Source organism: Rattus norvegicus, chromosome 7 (genome assembly GCF_021556685.1).
Source record: "Rattus norvegicus strain SHRSP/BbbUtx chromosome 7, alternate assembly SHRSP_T2T, whole genome shotgun sequence".
Lineage (NCBI taxonomy): Eukaryota > Metazoa > Chordata > Mammalia > Rodentia > Muridae > Rattus > Rattus norvegicus.
This window is the reverse complement of record NC_141540.1, coordinates 135017955-135038603: the sequence shown is the minus strand read 5'-3', so window position 1 is coordinate 135038603 and position 20649 is coordinate 135017955. Positions and strand designations below refer to the sequence as shown.

General features: G+C 42.1%; 1 protein-coding gene across 6 annotated transcripts in view; it reads left to right on the top strand.

The window, feature by feature from the left end:
• The window catches only part of Adamts20 (ADAM metallopeptidase with thrombospondin type 1 motif, 20), a 132134-nt gene that overhangs the window by 96556 nt on the left and 14929 nt on the right, over positions 1–20649 (top strand). For 3 of the 6 annotated variants that reach the window (XR_015624130.1, NM_001421315.1, XM_087557545.1), the window contains 5 exon segments: positions 11875–12042; positions 17076–17249; positions 17757–17927; positions 19499–19702; positions 20454–20583. Coding sequence is in view for 2 of the 6 variants with exons in the window: in NM_001421315.1 (NP_001408244.1) it covers positions 11875–12042; positions 17076–17249; positions 17757–17927; positions 19499–19702; positions 20454–20583 (847 nt within the window). In the remaining 4 variants the exon portion in view is untranslated. 6 annotated transcript variants of the gene reach the window in all.

The window sequence follows — 20649 nt, the reverse complement described above, 5'->3', positions numbered from 1 at the left end:
GTGTTTAGAATCGCCTGGCATTCTTACCTCCTGATCTGACAGTTGAACCCAGAAATGCTGTGTTCTGATCGTGTGCACTCACAAATCATTGTGAGAGTCATTATCATCCTTGGAATTTGGAAGAGGAAGGAAGGATGGAAGGAAGGAAGGAAAGAAGGAAGGAAGGAAAGAAGGAAGGAAGGAAAGAAGGAAGGAAGGAAGGAAGGGGAAAGCAGTTGATTTAATGTGTATTTACACTGGTGTGTCAAGCACAGCAGACAATTCCTTCATATGTAATGCTGCAGCATGGCTAGCCACCAGTTCAGCATGCTAGCCACCAGTGCAAGCCTTGTAGCTTGTGCCATTTTATTAGGAGAAAACAGAGAACTGGTAGACCTGAAGCACCGAAAGTTACTTTACAGACTGCTACAATGTGACATCCGACAAAACTACTTAATAATGGGTGTGGCTTGGCTCTTGGTTCTAGAAGGACCCAGTCTATCATGGCGGGAGAGGCGGATGGGCAGAGGGGGCTGGTCACATTGCATTGGCAGTCGGGGAGCAGACTATGGACAGGAAGTGAGGAGGGTGGGCAACACCTATACAAATTGATCTCTTTATCCAGAAAGACTCCAAGCCCAAAGCTCCCATGACTTTTCTGAATGGTGCCAGCAGTGGGGACCAAGTACTCAAATATAGGGGCTTCTGGGGAACAGTCTATATTCAAGCCACAATAAACATTTAGCCCTGGGTTGCCCAGTTACTGAGCGTGATTTCAAAATGTGTCTGGTTTCCTATTCCATGTTTCTATTATCCAACCCGTCTCTACCTGGTATTATAACTTGAAAAAACTCCATCTTAAATTTTAACAAAAATAGTTCATTCTATGTGCGTATGATAACTATTTAAAATAGGCTTAAATTCACTAATGTATAAATTTAATTCCTAAAGTCCTTCAATTGTCACTTTGATACATGTGCTAAGTAGACGATTTGTACAGTGTCTGGCTTTTCTTTAATCCCAGCTCCGACTTCTCCCTGCCCAGAGCACTTTACAATGAGCACTCATTCATGTCTCATCTGAGAGCTCTCGATGCAGTCATTCTGGGACCTTTATAATCCTGATTTAAAGCAAACCTCTTAGCTGTTCTGTCAATTCCCACAGCAGCTCACAAAGCATTTGGGGAAGTGGGGGTGGTCAATCCTGCTACTGTGCTGGCACTTTGGTGTTATGAATGTTACACTAGTAATCCCTTAAAGTGTGTGTGTGTGTGTGTGTGTGTGTACTGCCCACACTGAACATTTCAGTTTGACCATCCAGGAAGACAGATGCTCATTCTGACTGTGGGCTCCCAGATAGGGTATGAATGGGATCTTTATTATAGAGAGTATCATACATTTTTTTCCTAAAACAATCTCCTGTATTGCTGGTGGTTTATAAAGGCATCAGGGAAAAAATGAGCTCACAACAATGCCACTGAAAGAATTATTAAAAATTGGGCATTATTTCCATTAGTTTCCTATTAGCTGTAGTTTTTCTTGTCTTAAGTAAAGACTGAGGTCCCTGGATGAGTTTTAAACTCTAGACAGTAAATCTAGATTAGTATCAGTTGCAAACAGACATTACTAAGAAGTCCAAAATAATCCTTATCCTCTTTTGCAGAAAACAAAAAATAATGCACTTTTAGAATCAGAGTTTAATATAAATTGTAAGCTTTAGAATATTGGCAGGTTGTCCTGAGTACTTTTTAATGCGAACAATGCTTTCAGCTAAGTGAGAGGGCTCAATCCTTTGACCCTAGTGCTTTTGAGGCTGAGGCAGGTAAACTCTATGAGTTTAAGAGCATCCTGATCGATGTAGCAAGTTCCAAGCCAGCCAAGGCTACATAGTAGCCCCTTTCTTAATAAATGCTGATGACGATTGAATTTTGAATTAGAATTACATTTTTTTGCTTCTTAGCAAAATTGAGATGAATTCAATAACATATATACTGTGAATTCCACACACCCCCAGGGCAGGGGGGATGAGATGTCCCTTTGACACAAACTACAGTCACCTGGAGGAGGAAAGCCCAGTTGGGGATTGGCCTATGAGGGCATTTTCTTAACTAGCTGGAGTGGGAGGGCCTAGCACTTTGTGGTATCTTCCATGGCAGGTGAACCTTATGTAAGAAAGTGAGCAGCCCAGCAATCTCCCCTGGTCTCCGCTTCAGCTTCTGGCTCCAACTTCCTGCCTTGATTCTTCCTGTGACAGTCAGAACCTCCATGATTATAGTCAGTGGATAGTATCTTTCTTTACAAGTTTGAAATGACTTCATTAGCTCCTACTAAAAAAGTCAGTTCAGTCCGTGAGATGTTTCTCTAGAAGTCTCATGGTTTTTCTGCTTTTCTAATACTTGTGTGCACCAACTAGCACTGTGTGGTGAATGTTTCTACAAGAGACCCTGGATGAATTGATCTAACTCTGCTTCACTTTTGTATTTGAAACTGGATAGAGGAGTGACCTTTGACCTTTGCAGAATTACTTAGTATTACCAAGTATATGACAGTAAGTTATTCTTAAGTGTTCCTGTTGAGGCAGACATTTGAATTATATATACAACCACTCAGTGCATTTCCTAAGTTAGAACTGTAAATTTATTATGTGTATATGAAGGTGTACATAGAGTCAAAAATAAAATTTAGAGCATGAAAGATATTTAAGAGTTATGACTGACACAATGACCTCAATGGAAGGAAATGAGCTGAGTGTATTTGCTGAGTGGAATTTATTTTTTGTTCTTTGGTTTAGGAGCCAAACAGTTTGCAGATTAATCTGATTTTAAAAATCTTAACTGTCTAAAGCTAAGAAATTTAAGTGATTAGGTGCGATGCAAGAGAATAAACTATTTCAGCAGTAAATAATTTTCACAACCAAATTGCTCTCCCATTCAAGATGCATAGTCAAAAAAGCTATCTGTCACAGGAAAACTTCAAATTCCATTAAACTTTCAAACTGTCAGTGGCACCATTCTGGAAACACCATAAATTGTGCCACTGCTTAATTAAGGGATGGCACAGTAGCACGGCCATGTCCCAGAAGATTGCCTTCATGTGCATATTTTGTCTGTTTTTGTTGTTGTTGTTGTTGTTCTAAACAGCTATATTACTGTGCTGTCTTAATCTCTTTCTTCTTTGATTTATAACAAAGAAATTGTAGAAGCATTTGTCCATTATAGTGGGTGCTCTTCCGTGTAAAGCAGCTGCAGGGGGCTCACGGCTGAGATGTACTGTAGCAGACTTTCTCTGAGATATGGAGATTCCTGGAGGGTTCCAGAACCGTACTGCTGGGGCTTAGGTACAGTTTCTCTTTTGTTTAGAACATGTTAGAATTTGCTTTTTAAAGTCACTTGCTTACTTGCTATATTAGAATTCCTTAAGAGAGAGAGAAGAGAAAGCCTTTGTGTTGTGCTCCTGGGAATATTCTGTGTCTTCTGACACGGGACTCCTTTTCATTTCTCTACTGAGATCTTGTGCATGTTTTGGTCGTTTGTTTCATGAACACTGTTCCAAAGGGAGTAAAATGCCACCACCAAAACGTTATTTTGAAATTCTCTGGCAACGTGGTTATGGTCGAGGTCTTCCGGTATCAATATTTAAATCTACTTCACCAGAGGTGCATACCAAGCTTGACTTTTGAATAAAGAACTAAATGAGGCCAACATATTTAATGATTGAAAGCTTCACTGACAGTTTGCAATCGCCGCTTCACCGGGAGAGGCCCATCCGCATGTGTGCCTGGAATCTGTCTGCTGCTGTGCGGTGCCTCAGGAACAGCTGGGCTTTTTGTGGTGAAAATGATTTCTAGTTTGCAGTCAAGTAGGGATTCCAGGCTTTAAGGATAAGAAGTACTTCCTGTGGCCTTAACTCTCCTGCAACAGAAAGGGCTGTGAATCCTCCTGCCACTCAGTGAGCAATACTACTTCCGTTGTATGGACACAGTAGTGCCTGATACCTTCATAGATTATGTAAGGAATTGGAGCTGGATATGAACCACGTGTCCAAGAGCACTGACACTGTTAACTTGTGGGCCTTACTCTTACAAAAACAACAGGAGCTCATGGAATATTCAGAAGTGAAACAATTCTTCCATCTGATCATTTGATACCTTCTAAATATTACCTTTATGAGGAGAAGTCAGGGGACGGGGACGTAGCTGACTTGGTAGAATGCTTGCCCGGCACACACAAAGCTCTGGGATTTATCTTTAGTGCTGTCAAACCCAGGAACAGTGGCACACATCCATCATCCTTGGAAGTAGTGAGGAGGGAGTAAGGGAAGACAGTCTGAGGCCAGCCTGGATGGATATAGGAGACTCTAAAAAACTAGTGAATAAATAAATTGGGAAATCCAAGAAAACTTGATAGGCTGAGCAAAACTGAATGGTAGTACCTTGCTTAGTTTTGTTCAAGGTAGTTTGGTTAGGGACAGTAGCCTAGGGTTCATGCATGTGAAGGAAGCACTCTTCCAACTGTGTTATCCTCCCAGCACCCAATAGTCTACTTTCTTATTGTCAGTGCTGTGTTTCTTACTGGAATCACTAAAATACTCGAAGTTACTTAATACCTCAGGAAACTAAAATAACCAAATGACTGAGAAAAGACACGAAGGTTACGTCAACTTGGGTTTTACTTTGTAGCTGCTAGAAGACCAAATGATTCAACTTTTAGCCACATTGCAAAATGAAGAGGTTTCCTTCTTGCTATGATTTTTCCTTATAGGTCAGTGAGGAGGAGTATGGAGAAGCTGGGATCCAATTGTTCAGAGGTGGTGCTAAATGCTTATTAATTGGCCTGGAATGAATAAACGGATTTATTGGAGGTAGCTTTAGAAATGGGTTATTGTAAGATCTATACCAAAGGTTATTTTAGAGAAGTAGAGAAGTGGTGGTGATATGGAGTGTGTGTGTGTGTGTGTGTGTGTGTGTGTGTGTGTGTGTGTGTGTGTAGGGAGTGGCACATACACACACACGCAAACACACGCAAACACACACAGAGCACACACACACACACACACACACACACACACACACACACACACACACCAGGAAAAATGAGACACTGAGACCAGGAAGATCAGAAAGTTACAAGACTCAGGAAGTCTGTCTCCCAGGTTACGTACACAATGAACAATTCCTAGGGATCAGAGACTGGCAGAGCAGCCTGAGGCTCTGCAGGGAGCTGTGGGAATGCAGCTTTAGGAAGTCGTCACTGTTTCAGTGGGGGAGCTCCCTTCCAGGCACTGGCTGAAGAAGCTAGGGTTTGCTGGGGTCTCCTCATTAGTGTGCAGCTAGCGCTGTATCTCGGCTGAATGGGCATTTGTTCACGACCCCTTCCCCAAAGCCAGGCATCAACAGATTAGCAATCATTTTATTTTGGTCCTTGGAGATCCTGTAGCTAGTTATCTGTGAAAAATATGATCTGGTCTGCAGATTAGAAGATAAATCAAAACTATAGAAATTGCACTTACGTGTTTCCTTTGCTTTAGTATCACCTTCTCTGTGACTGTACACACACATCCACATGCAAATGCATAAATAGTTAATGTTTTAAATTGGGATATATTTTGTTTGTCACGTAAATTTTACACTTCTCCAAGAATAAATGTTAAAGCTAACATTTAACTGCTGGAATATATGTTAATATAATCATCACAAAAACAAGTCCTTCAGAAAACTCAAACCAGAGCTACTGTGGGGCTGAGCTGATGACGAGAATAAAGAAAGCCCGATACACATGCGTGGCGCATATGTGGTCAGCCAGTAAGAGGAACATGGCTCGGCAGTTTTAGAGATCTTCGTGGAACTAGAGCTGACCCTGTGGGTGAAAATAATGAGGGTCAAAGGACAAGTGTCCCATGCTCGCTCCACCTGAGACAGCCGCAAAACCCTGGCACGATTACCTGAAAATAGAACGTGTCCTGGTAGAGAAGAGAAAGGGCTGGAAGCTGAAGAAAGAGCTTGGCGAGACTGGTGGGGTAGGGGAGTGGTCAGAGCAGGGTTTGGCATGAAGAAGATGTCACAGTGAAACCTATTAGCTGGTACAAAACTTGAAATGATTAAATATTTATTACTAAAAGTAAAAGGTATATGAGAAAGAAAACAAAAATTCAACACACGATATTAAATAACACACCAGATGGGAGACAGGCTCTGATATCAACATTAAATCTTTTTAGTGGCCACCGGTATATGCTATTGAGGATGTTAAACATCATGTAAAGTCTTTTTCTTAATTAAGAACTTCCTGGATGAATTCTCTGTGTGTGTGTGGTGTGTGTGTGGTGTGTGTGGTATGTGTGTGGTATGTGTGTGGTGTGTGTGTGGTGTGTATGTGTGTGTATGTGTGTGGTGTGTGTGGTATATGTGTGTGTGGTTTGTGGTGTGTATGTGTGTATGTGTGTGGTGTGTGTGTATGTGCTATGTGTGTGTGTATGCCTGTGGTGTGTGTGTGGTGTGTGGTGTGTGTGTGTATGTGTGTGCTATGTGTGTGCTGTGTGTGTGTGGTATGTGTGCGGTGTGTATGTGTGTGGTGTGTGTGTGTGTATGTGTGTGGTATCTGTGTGTGTGTGTGTGTGTGTATGCATGGTGTGTGTGTATGCCTGTGGTGTGTGTGGTGTGTGGTATCTGTGTGTGTGTGTGTATGCATGGTGTGTGTGTATGCCTGTGGTGTGTGTGGTGTGTGGGGTGTGGTGTGTGGTGTGTGTGTGTGTGTGTAGGGGGTGGGTTCTGTTCAGACAAACTAAACATGCAGCATATGTAAGTAACCAATGAATTTGGAACACGCCATCGCAAACCAGTCAGGTGTCCAAAGTGGACCTGGTGCCATGTCAGAGGACTGAGTGAGTACACTCTCTCTTGCCCTACCGTGTACTGCGATGATCACGCTGTGACACACGGGGTGATTCTGGGGTCTCTCTATTTTCCATGTTTCTCTGTAGTGTGTCTGTTCTTGGTTTGCTTTATATCCATGAGAGAAGAGGCAGAGAATAGACAGTTACAGGTATATCAAGTGCAGGAAATGAGAAACAGAGGTGAAGAAGGCATCTGTGAAAGACAACCAAAGCACATGTATTCCGAGGCAGAGATCTTTACAGATCAGACAAAGAGAAATGTCTATTATTACAAAGCAGAACACTTGAAAAAGTATGAAGCGGTTTGTAGGAAGACGATGCTTAGAAAGAAAATGTTTACACTCAGTACTGGACTACAGACAGGGTTGAGAACGCCATGGCTTTGGTGAGGAAGGAGCTGGTGTATTTCAGGCATCGTGACCTGGGCTAGGCAGAGTCCTTTCCAGTGAGTGTCACTGTACACTGTCTCATTCACTGACCTCTGTCTTTGTCCTCTACCCTACTCTGTTTGCAATACTGGGGAAACATCTCTGAGCCTGTGCCACATAAAACATGTGCTATTCTGTAGTACTCTCTGGGATTTGTTGATTCATGTGTCTTTACAATTTCCATAGTATATAATTGTTCTTAGATTTATTTTGTTTATTCATTTTTCTTGTATCCCTTCTGCCCTTACAGACATGTGGTTTTACTAAAGACACATAGACAGGAAGAGTCAGTACGGGGCAGGTTATATACCAGTGAGGCAGAAGGCAATAGGCTGTTGTGTTGGTGCTAGCTGGCACGCATACTAATTCTCCCAGTGGATGCCTGCCACTCTCAGAAAACAGCAGAGTTCAGGATTTAAAAGTTTGTGAACATCTGTAGAAGCAAAGGTTCTTGTGTGTGAGATCAAGACAACCTCCATTTCCTCGCCGGATCTATTTACCAGCTTACGTTTCTAGAACTAGTCAAAAGTCCCCACAGTTAAGTCATTGATTTTTTTTCTATCATCTCTACCTGAAATAGCAATTTTCTTCTATAATTCCATACAAGTATTCTGTAAAAAAAAGAAGAAAATACCTATTCTACAGTTAATCTTATCAGTGTAGGCTGAGTTCTTTTTGGAATAGGACGCTTCAGAAGACACGAAGAAGTCTAGAGAGTCTCCATTTTATCGCTTGTAAACTGTATACTTCCTTCAAATGTCCTGTTCTTAATAGACACCTATGTTCACCTCATTTGTGAGCATCGTCGACCATAAATACCTGTATAAGATAAATCCTTTTTTCTCTTCCTCACTCCTGGGAACATGACTCTGAAGCTAATGATGTATTTTAAAAAATGCCTACGTCACAAGTTTTGGCCTAGCTCATAACTTCTTTAACTCATACAAACTTTCTGTCTTCCACATGGTTAGTTACCTCTCCTCAGTTTCATGTGTCCAAGTCTGGGACGAATCTCCTCTTTATTTTCTTCTCAGTTCAGCCACCTGCTGGTTTACACCCGTGATCCAAGGCAAATCGCCCATGCGGCTCGTTATTTCCCAGAATCCTCTGTCTTCCTGCCAATGTCCCGCCTCCTATTTCTGTCTCAGCTCATTGGCCATAGGAATTTTTTATTGACAGGTGTTGCTTATGAGAGATTCTCTCTACAAATACTTGAATTCGTATTCACTATCGCTGCTGTGGCCATCCCACAAAGGAAGGGAACTGAGATGGTAGGGAAGAGGTTGGCTCGAGAGGAAGGTGGTAGCTGTAACCAACGTATGTTGTAGACACGGATTAGAAGTCACGTGGACGTCATTGTCCTGCAAAGTAGTATGCAAGCTTCGAAACAGCTTAAGACTCTCAATAAAAGAGATCAAGGTGGGGTTGGGGATTTAGCTCAATGGTAGAGCGCTTGCCTAGCAAGCGGAAGGCCCTGGGTTTGGTCCCCAGCTCCGAAAAAAAGAAAAAAGAAAAAAAAAAGAGATCAAGGTGACTTTTAAGAAAAATGTCAGTGACAAGAATTCAAGAAAGGGCTGTGTGGTATTAATAAAAATACAAGGGAATAAAATGTCAGTGCTTTAAAATGTGAGAGGAAAACAAGCAGATATTTCTGTAGTACCAAAGGAAACAATTCCTGTTTGGCCATTTCCCACGAAATGGATTACTTTGTGTAGTCTTCACAGCTCAGGATATAATGTGCTTTGGGAGAAGGGGGAGAGTAACATTTCACTGTTGTTTACTGTGTAGCTGCCTCTCCAATGCAAACATAATTCTGAGCATAGCATGTTGTCTTTTACTTTAGAGAAATTCCCACATGGCATTTATCAACCGTGATAAAATACTGCAGTTACTCTTCTTAGAACTTGGGGGAAACCGATCTGTACTTGTTCAGAGCTCTAGAGAAAGGGTTTATTTTAAGTCCATCCAAAGCATAAATTACATTGCAAATCTTGGGTTTTGCAGTTTTTTAAGCACTCCCGTGTGCGTGCGTGCGTGCGTGTGTGTGTGTGTGTGTGTGTGTGTGTGTGTGTGTGTGTGTAAAAAAATTAAGGGCCTTAAGAGACAATAGGCTAAGAAAGAAAATAATGAACATTACAATAATAAGGTTAAAGAGATGGCTCAGTCATTAAGAGAACTGGCTGCTCTTTTATTCCCATCACAACCATCTATATCTCTAGTCTCAGGGCACCCAGTGTCCACTTTTGGTCTCTGCAGACACCGCACACATGTGGTGAACAGACATATATGCAGGCGAAACATCCTTACCATAAAATGAAATGAAAAAAAATATGATGACAAGTTGCATAAAACCAGGCTTGAAAAGAATCTTGATTAGAACTGGGTGTATCTACCATAAGGCAAAGGGAGAAGGAGCCAAAGGCAAAAGGACGGCGTGGTCATTCCTTGAGCAGATACGAAATATACATGAAGTTGTGTTTACTGGCTTTACTTCTGTAGGAATAAAAACTTTTCTTACGAAATATGTTTATAATGTTGGTTTTTCATTCTTTATTAAGAGTTTAAAATATAGTTTGTATTAAACTATCCGGGGCAAGGTAACTCCAGTTAATTTAGGTGAGGTAGAAGGGAGAGTTGAAGAGTAATAGGGAACAGTTCTGTTTTCTGAAGAGTGGCTTTCGGTTCACCGCGGTTTACATCCGGTGCAGAGACACCGCTGAATTCCAAGCTGAGATCTCAATTTCTGTCTCTTTCCCCTGGCTGCAATTGTTTTGTTAATGAACTGGTCATCCTTGAAAACACTTGTGATATTCTGAAAGTAAGCTGAACATTTATCGAGGTCTCGGCACTGTTCAAAGGACTTTAGGAATTTCCAAGAACAGCTGTATGTATGGCTATACGTGGTCAATGCAGCGAACAAATATATGTTGTCTGTGAACACACATGATCCCCCTAAGATTCCGTCACATGACTTTGTGTGTGTGTGCATGAGTCTGCATAAGGAGAGCATGCGCACTTGAGTATACACATACATTCAAAAACATGCACTCACACACACACACATACACACACACACACACACTTGCATGCACACATGGGTGTGAAGACATAAGCAGAGGCTAGAGAGGATGCTGGACTCTGGAAGCAGGAGTTAAAACAGGCTTTTATGACACACGCAGCTCGTTATGTGGATGCTAGAATTCAAGTTCTCCCCCTCACAATCAAGCAGAAAGCACTCTTAATTGCTGAGCTACCTTTCCAGCTTCTATAATTTTTGTATGCACATATATTTATATACATGTATAATATATGTATATAGATGTATGCACATGTGTATAATTATGTGTACAGATATACATATAATATACTAATATTATCACACTGTATATTTCCAAGTGAACCAAATGTCCACTTGTTTTTTAAAAAGACTTTTTATTGTGTAAGTTCAAGAGTTGGTGAAAAGAGGCACAACTTGTCCATTGATGTAAATTTAGAGTAGTCTGGGATCCATGTCTTCCCTGTGTAACTTTCCCAGGGTCTGTCTGTCATGCTGAAGTTATCTGTGTCCTCCCTGAAAACCCATGAAGAAGAATGGTAGAAGAATAATTTAATAGTTTGTAAGAATCCACATGGATTAGGCATGAGTGAAAGGGGAAGCCCTTGGTCCTGCCAAGGTTGGACACCCAGTGCAGGAGAATATGGGGGGCAGTAAGGGGGATGTATAGGAGGAATACCCATATGGTATTCTGAAAGTAAGGGGAGGGAATGGGGGCTTATGGACAGGAAACCGGGAAGGGGAATAACGTTTGAAATGTAAGTAACGAAATATATCTAATAAAAAGTTAAAAAAAAAAAAAAGAATCCACATGGGTATGGTCCATCTAGGACTCTACCAAAGATTTCACACTCTTTCTCTTAGGTTGATCTTCAGGACAAGTCTGTAGAACTGGTGTTTTAACCTCTCTTTCCCAGTGAGAGGAATTTGTATAAAATTAGTATTCCATGCCAAAGCCAGCCTGTGTGCAGCACGGCACTGGCCTAGCACATGGAATTATATCTCCAAGCAATTTGATGTCTATATAGGAAGGCTTCCAAGAGGTATGCCTGACACAGTGGTACAAAACACAGATATAAAAGGATTTAAAACAAAAGTCCACTTCAGTAGGTTACTGTACTGAGTCACCATGAGGATTTTTTGTTTTTACTGAGAAAAATATGTTTCACTATAAAAAGATATGATAATACAAACATACAAAGTGGTGACTCTATGTACAAACCTGGTAACAGGTCAGACATCACATACAATTAGTGGAAGGCAGTCTCTAACCTCAGAAAATCTAAGTCTTTGTGCATCAGAGCCTATGCCTAGTGTATCTTAGACAAAGAAGGAATAGCAATTTTATACTTTATGAAAGGTTCAGGGCAAACTGACAAATTTCAAATACTTGCCAACTGCACGTACCAGACCACGTGTAACAAGAATGTCAAAGCAATGGTGTTTTGCTTACCTCATTTTATGTTTCTTAAAGATAAGTTAATAAAAATATATTAAGTGTGTGCCTATATTTTTCCTGTAGTGCTCAGCTTCTTGTGGTAAAGGCATAAAGTACCGGGAGGTTCTCTGCATTGATCAAGTCCAAAGGAAACTAGAAGAAAAATATTGCAGTCATTTGCATAAACCTCGGACTCACAAACCTTGCAGATCAGGACGATGCCCTTCGTGGAAAGCCAATAAATGGAAGGAGGTATGTGACATTTTACAACCGTCACCTGTCATCTCTATTATCTATCTATCTATCTATCTATCTATCTATCTATCTATCTATCTATCATTTATCTGTCATCTACTTATCTATCTATCATCTATCTATCATCATCATCTATCATCTCGAGAAATCTGTATTTACATTTTAACAACCCAAGCTCAGTAGTCGTTTGTAGTAGCTTGGAAAGGTTTATTTCTTCAAGGTGTCTTTTATTGTAGCATTTTTTCTGCACTGTGCTCAACGCTGTCACTGTGGTTGCATTCGCTTAATTCTATTGGTAAAATAATTTAATGACTTCAATTTTTGAGGTGATAAGTTCTCAGAGACTGTGCTAATGAGGCTTCTAAGCTTCATGCTAAGCTCGAGGCTTCTGATGTGATCTAGTTTATCGAACAACAAACCGTATCCACAGTGACGTATACAGTAATGGCTTTGTCTGCATCTCGGAATCTTGGACTTGAGTTAAGACTGCATCCTGGAGAGACAACTAGTAAATTGCATGCAGAATTGCAACCGGAGACCAAAGAAATGTGGTGCGAGCTCTAGGTGGCTTTGGATGGGCTAAGAAGTCTCAGTGTGAAAGAAACTGGTAAATGAATAAGGTGCAGGCTGCCAATTCAACTTTGAAAGAAAATTGTTTGTATCTTTCATTGTAAATTGTCCATTAGCTTGGCACTGATCAAGGGAGATGGGAATTCTGGAAGTTTCCCCTGTAGGTGCAAGTATCCATGTGGATGGCACTTGGGGTCACAGTTAGGAGTTAAAACACTGAGGGATCTGTTCACTGTGGGGTTAACAAGCAAAGCAGGGATTCCGAAACACAAATCCAAAACAGCGCCCCGCTCCCCTGTTTCTAGGAAGCGTGTGTAAGCGGGTGGTGAGTTCATTTGCTCTTTCTCATGACTCAAGTTTTTAATTTCCCCCTAAAGCCACACATCTGGAAAGAAGACACAAATGGTCTTATAAATCAATGTTTATCACCGTTTAGCAGCAGCCATTAACGTGCACCACAAAATACTTACATCGAAAACGTTATCCTGTGCCAGATGAAATGCACCCCATCTGAAAGACGTCACTTGAACAATCTGGCCAGTCATTTTTTTCAGACCAGTCTCTGTCATGGAGGCATCGTGCAAGGTGGCGCTAGAAATGAATTCATTTGACGGTTCTTATATTAGAGCAGTCTAAGGCTACGGTTTATACAATTGGCACAAAGAGGCAGGCAGCAATTATCTTGCGAGTCCTTCTGAAACCACACATGTGTAGAACACATTACCAGATGTAGTGCAGGGACAGCCTGCAATTGCTGGCTTCATGTCAGTACTTTTTATAGAATAAATCAAACAGCAAGACCCACACAAGTGGCTATTTGTTTGTGTCACAGACCCAGGGACAATGTGGATGAATGGAGCTTCTATGACAAGAAAAAAAAACAATTACAAAAGATGGGGGACTTTGTACTGAGCACCCATGTCTTTCTTGGTTTTAGCCCCTGAAACTCATTCCTTTAGCAGAACTTGCGTCGTTTCACCTTTGGTAGTCATCGAAGACAGCTTCTTAGAACAAATGATGGGTTTGCTATTATGGGGCGGATGTCAAAGGCCAGAAAAGCTCCCCCGTGACACAATTATGGACAGATGTAGCACAGCAGAGAAGGGTGCTGCTGACCCACAGGAATGTTGGTGAACAAGAACAACTAACTCTCTCTTACTTCACAACCATGCCTCTTGGTTCAGCCTGAGCTCAGCTTGAGAGTTGTCCACTAAGCACTGGAAATATCTGTGGATCCTGTGGTCCATTGACTTTTCAGTATTTCGCTGTCTTTGGGAGAACTATCCTGCTGATGTTCTGCACATCTTGGGCCATGAGGGATACAATGGTCTTCTAAGCTCAATAAACCCAAAGCAGGACGACATTGAGGAGTACATCGGTAAAGAGACAGCGAGTCCTTTTGTAACTAATTCACCATGTTCAAGCTAAAACAAATGTGGCCACGTGTCAAGGAAGGTACTTGGTTAAACACGATAGCCATTGTCTTTGAGACAGCACAAGATGGTAGCCTGAAATAGTTGTGTAAAAGTTAACATGAGGTAGGTTTCAGTCTTACCCGTTAAAGACAGGGGTAAGTTACACAAGATACAGTCACAGTCGTATTTTAAGTCACGCTATAAGAAAGTAGGTAATGGCTACTGCACACCCAGGGAAGCTATTGTAAATCTGGGGAAAGATGGTGATGAAACCCTGAGCTTACTCATCTCCCTTTGATCAAGGACAACAGGCTGGGAAATTTAGAAAGGAATTTAGAAAGGACATCGTTCTACTCTATTTGACCACATTAACAAGGTGGCTATGATACAGGTCCCATACTTTCTCAATAGATAGAGGAACTGAGAGACCCCACTGTGTGACAGACACACTGTGGGGAGTAAGTAAAGGGAAAGATGGATTCCATATTGTTCATTTGAGCAATTCTGTAAAGAGCAATGATCTCTATATAAAGCAGCATGTGCTACGAGTATAATTTACTTACTTAGATTTGATGTAGGAAACGATCTTGAGGAGCACATCCTTCTCATGGTGTCTCTGTATGTATTCATTTTAGGGAAGAGATCCATGCCGAGAATACAGAAATCTAGAATCTAATACCGCTATTCAAGGCCTCCATGATTATTTTTCTAAATGTATGTTATGACCAAAAGACAAAAACCAAACAAACCTCATGTTTTGTTCACTTAAAACGAAACAGTATTTGTTTGGTTGAACTTCTTGCTCAGAAGTTTTTATTTGCGTGGGGTGGGGGGGATATTTTTTTCTAAGAATCCATTTTGAAGGTAACAGTGAGGGTCTTGGCCAAATACAGTTTATTTTCTCAAATTGTCTGGATTGTTTTCAGGGCTATAAAACAGGACTATTTTACGGGCTAATCATGTTTGTGAGAGGTTCAGGTGAGCTAACCTGCACGTCTGTCTGCCCAATACGCTTGGTGCAGAGCATGCATTTTTATCTCTACACTGAGGGTTACATGACTTTTAATGAGCACAGCACTCCGGTCAGCATAAGCCGTAGGAACGTGCACAGTATTCAGACGTGAAGAGACAGAAAGTCTCTTTGAAGTCTGTGGCCGCTCGTTATGTATGCAAGCCAGAGGGATCCGACTTGGCAGCCACTTAAGTGAAGGCTGCCATGCTTTGTAAGAGGGATCTAAGTCACTGGGTAAACTCAGATCTTAGCTTTTGTGAGATTTAAATACTTCTTCTAATAATAAAACATATTTTGCAGTTAAAAAAAAAAGGAGATTTGATCCTCGGGGGTGCTGTAAAAACAGAGAGCTTGAAAAAACAGCTAGAGTGTTTTCTTATACTGTTTCTACTGAGAATACCTGTGAGTCTTCAAGCAGTGCTGCCCCGTTCGATCCCCAAGCCTTTCTGGAGTAACATGAGACACAGACAACCAAATTTATAATTAATAAACATTCTCCAACCTCCTACACATATTTGTTAACGCTGGCCTCACAGCTCTCTGCTGTCAGTATCTGCTACATGGGGACTACTGGGTTTGCAAACACCTCTTGTCATCCCAGAGCTGAAAACTTGCTGAGGCTTCATTCCTAGGAGTGCAGTGTGGGCTAAATGGAGAGGGCAAAGCTTAAAAACAATAACTTCATGAAATTCATAGGCAAAAATGGATGGAACTAGAAAATATCATCCTGAGTGAGGTAACCGAATCACAGAAAAACACACATGGTATGCACTCACTGATAAATGGATATTAGCCCAAAAGCTTGAATTACCCAAGATACAATCTACAGCCCACATGAAGCTCAAGAAGAAGGATGACCAAAATGCAGATGCTCCCACTCCTTCTTAAAAGGGGGAAACAAAAATATCCATAGGAGGGGATATGGTGGCAAAGTTTGGAGCAGAGACTGAAGGAACGGCCATTCAGAGACTCATATATATACACATGTGACCCATATATATATATATATATATATATATATATATATATATATATATATATATATATATATATATATACAGCCACCAAAACTAGGTAAGATGGATGAAGTTAAGAAGTGCATGCTGAAAGGGAGCAGATATAGATGTCTCCTGAGGGACACAACCAGAGTCTGATAAATACAGAGGCGAATGCTAGCAGCCAATTATTGGACTGAGAATGGGATCCCAAGAGCTGAAGAGGCTTACAACCCCTTAAGAACAACAATGCCATCCAACCAGAGCTCCCAGGGACTAAACCACTACCCAAAGACTACACATGGACAGACCCATGGCTCCAACTGCATATGTAGCAGAGGATGGCCTTGTTGGGCACCAATGGAAGGAGAAGCCCTTGGTTCTGCCAAGGTTGTACCCCCAGTGTAGGGGAATGTTAGGAAGGAGGAAGACAGGTGGATGAAGAGGGGAACACCCTTATAGAAGAAGGGGAGGTGGGTATAGGGGGCTTATGGACAGGAAGCCAGGAAAGGGAATAACATTAGAAATGTGAATAAAGAAATATCCAATAAAAAATAATAAAAATGAGAAAAGAAAAAAAAGAAAATTAGTACATCAAAAGCCTTAGAAATTATTGTTTAGTGGCAAATGATAGGCACAGTGTTAGAACTTATGTGTCATTTAAAACAATGCAGCAGCCCTATGCTGTGACTTTTATGGACATTAAGTATATTTAATTCAGGAAAAGATTACCACACTGGGACACCATCTAGCATAGCCTTATTCAGCTGACAATTTCTGAAAACTTGAAGTACTTTGTGAATGACAATGTAACTTTGTGAATAACAGTGTTTTTTTAAAATCCATATCTTTATACAGAATCTCTAGACAACACAATAGTAAACACAGTCACTGTACAGACTTTTCTATCTAACATATGATACAATGTCAGGCCATGTCTACAACAAATAAGAAAGAGTACAATGTTCTGGTTTGTTATCAGTATGTGATTCGGTATGTGCTAGCTGTCTTGTTCAGACCCTCTGGGTTCCTTCCTAGTGCTCTGTGACCTGTGGGTCTGGGGTACAGCAGAGGGAGGTGTACTGCAGACTGAGAGGCACTGGTCGAGTGGCTGAAGACATGTGTGAGCCTTCTACCCGGCCTCAGGTGCAACGGCCATGCTGGCATCAGGACTGTACGAGGTACCAGTGGACAACAGGAGACTGGCTAGACGTGAGTGGTAACAAGGGCCTGGCCTTTAACTGTGCTTTGTAATTTTTCAAAACCTTATTAACATCATCTCGCATTTGCGCATGCGTATGAGTGCGATGGGAATGTGTGAAAGCTGTTGGGTGCTGCTGTGTGTGTTGTTGTGGGGGTCAGAGGACACTGCGGGTTCTTAGAGTTAAATGTAAGTTGACAGGCTTGCTCTTCAGCGCTGTATCTGCTGAGCCCTCCTTTCACCCCCTTCACCCCCTCCCCTCCCCTCCCCTCTCCTTTCTTTCCCTCCCTCCCCCAGCCCCACCCCGCCTCCTCTCTTTCTACCCTGTCTTCCCTGCCGCTTTATTTTGAGGCAGAGGCTCTTGTAGCCCTGGCAGCCCCGGAACTCCTAATCCTCCCGCCTCCCCGCTGGAGTGCCGATTTTACGGTTACCTACCACTCCATCCACGGCTTGATGAGCAAACTTGCTGGGACCGTGCACATAGGAAAGTGTTATTGGTTTTCCCATTGTGTTTCCAGTGTTCAACATCCTGTAAGAAAAAGGAGACCTATCGGCTGGTGAAATGCGTGAATGAACGAAACATGCAAGTGAATGAAAGTCTCTGTGACCCTTTAACGAAACCCGTTTCGATCAAAAAGTGCAGGAATTCTCACTGCAAGTACATGGTGGTGACAGGAGACTCGTCGCAGGTAAGGTCGCTTTTGGTTTCTTTTCCTGTGGCTGTCATAAAACACCCTGGCCAAAAAAAAAGGGTCTTGGATGCCGGGGTTAGAGCTACACCTTCCTGTGATTTAGAATAGTTGGGAATTAACTGGATTGGGAATGTAAGTTTTCCTCTAGGGAAGCAGTTCTTAGCCTGTGGGTTGTGACCACGTTTGGCTCCAATGGCCCTTGCACAGGGGTCACCTAAGACCATCTGCGTATCAGATATTTACATTCAGATTCATAGCAGTAGAAAATTAGTTATGAGGTAGCAATGAAAATAATTTTGTGATCGGGGGTCACCACATCATGAGGAACTGTCTTAAGGGATACAGCACTGGGAAGGTTGAGAACCACTGCTGTAGGGTCATGACCTCACCAGCTATGAGTAGCTGACTAGTTGACCGTATCAGGGCATGGATCCTTTCTTAGTAAGCGGGCCTTCAGTCCAATTAGGATTCCAAGATCTGGGTCTCTAGTTCACCCTTGAGTCTATCTTGCCATGGTGGATGTGAGTTACCGGCCATAGGCTTTCCTACAGGGGAGGCCTTTATTGCTTCTCTGCCTCAGTTACTTGTGCAGCACCTTCCAATACTAGGAGATCTTGTCCCCATGGAGGAAACTTCCAATCAGTTCTAGCTCAATTCCTCCAAGTCACATGCTGTCTTCAGCAATAAGGTCTTACTTTCAAGTTCTGGACCAACCAAGGACAGGGGCAATGGCCCATGCTGTTTAGGGGAAGGTCTCTGACAACCAGAAGGTAGGTTTCCCATACCTGACACTTTCTTGACACACATTTTATTTTTGATGTCTGATTCATTATCCCTTTTACAATTGTGGTTCTTTGGGCCTTAGGTATCATATCTATATATGGAAGGAGTTCTGAGTCTTATAACCCTAGTTCAGATATTCAGGTCTGACACATTTTGGTTATTTCCGTTTCTAATATGAAGTCATCGCCCACGTCTACAATTGCACGCGGCTTCTCTCTGAACCCAACGCATCTTTAGGAGGAGGTTAGCCTCCCTTGTCGAACTCACTGGGCGTCTCCGCTGAGACTCAGTTTAACCGCAATGCTTTGCTTGACTTTTAAAAAAAAAAACATTTCCAGCTAAGCTTTCACAAATTTATCCAGCTGCTCCTAAATTCATATCAAAATTTAAGGGACTCAGAGTAGCCAAACAGTCCTGTGAAAGGAAATGCACACTGGTTCGTGAGTACTTCCTATCCTCAGATTCTATTGTCTAAGTAACCAGGACTGTCGGAATGGGAACAGGAGAGGGGGCAAGTAGAGTTCACAAGGGGCAGAGAGAAACCTCCTGGGCTCCTCTAACACGATATCTAGGCTGAACCTCAACGTTCCATGTTTTCCCGTGTGACTCTATGTGAGCTGCCTAGATGTCTATGCCCCTTCGTTTCCCAACCTGTGAATGAAGCTGGTTAATCGAGTTGCAGTAGAGTCGATAGGCCTGAGACACGAGAAGCTGCTGACGGATATGAGGGCTCAGGGTGAGTTTCAGGCTTCCTCACTCCTTTACCAGTGTGCGTTTTTTTTCAGTGTGCAGGTAACTGTGGGCTCACTTACTCACAGAGGATTACATACTGTACCAGGATCCAGCCGCCTAAGAAAAATGCATTCCATCATCAACTTCGGCCTGTAAACTACGGGCAGTGCCCCGTGATACCTTCTCCTCAGGTGTACAAATGCGACATTAGAAGTTGTTTGCGTGGAGCCACTTGGAAAGTGGGAAAGTGGAGCAAGGTCAGTCCAGAATTTAGGACCCTTTGCCTTTCCCAGGCAGAAGACCTTTGTAGCCTGCATTTTCAAGTAGACCTCCCAAGTTACCTTCTACGCCATGGTCTGAAATCCAATTCATTAGTTATTTGCATGCCTACCTTACTCTCTGTGCTTTCTCTAACTTGCTTGTAAGAAGGTAAAACGGATCCTCATCCGTAGTCCTCAAAGGCCACGTACAATAGCTTGTGCTTTATGCAGGTACCTCTGGAAAAATGTATCAGCGAAGGGAAGAAAAGTAGTAGCTTTCTCTAATCTATACGTAATAAGTATTACTTATACTACATTCTATCAGCTTAACTAATAGAAATACAAAGACATTACTCTATAATTTCGTCAGGAGAGAAAGAAATGTCAAGGTAGCTATAGTAGCAGTAATAAATGAGATTAAGATTTGCTGTTTGGAGTGTGTTATGTGTCTAAGGAGTTTTAATAGGCCCCACCAATTAATCACTGGGTGATCGTAGTGTGCAACTGTTACAGCTGTACAAATTAATGACATGAACCCCGTCACCGAGAAACAGCCGGGGGCTCGTCCTGAAGGATATCTTGACCCCAGCGAGGACACAGCCCCAGCCTATTTCTGCATCTTCTGTAGTTCTAACCGTTACTGACCCTCACTTTGTTCTGAAAGGGCCTAGTCTTGGAGAAGGCAGTGTGGGTTTCCTGGCCTCATTACTTGTTATCCATTTTACCTCAACCTTTACTGTGTTGACAGTGCTCAGTAACTTGTGGAAATGGGATAATGGAGAGAAGAGTAGCGTGCAGGACTGAGAACGGTTGGCCCAGTGACTTATGTTTAAAGCGTTTAAAGCCAGATGCCCAAAAGAAATGTTATGCCAATGACTGTAAGTAATAGACTCGAAACTCTTTCCAGCATCCAGTGTCCCCTAAGCTCCAGTTAAAATGTCAGC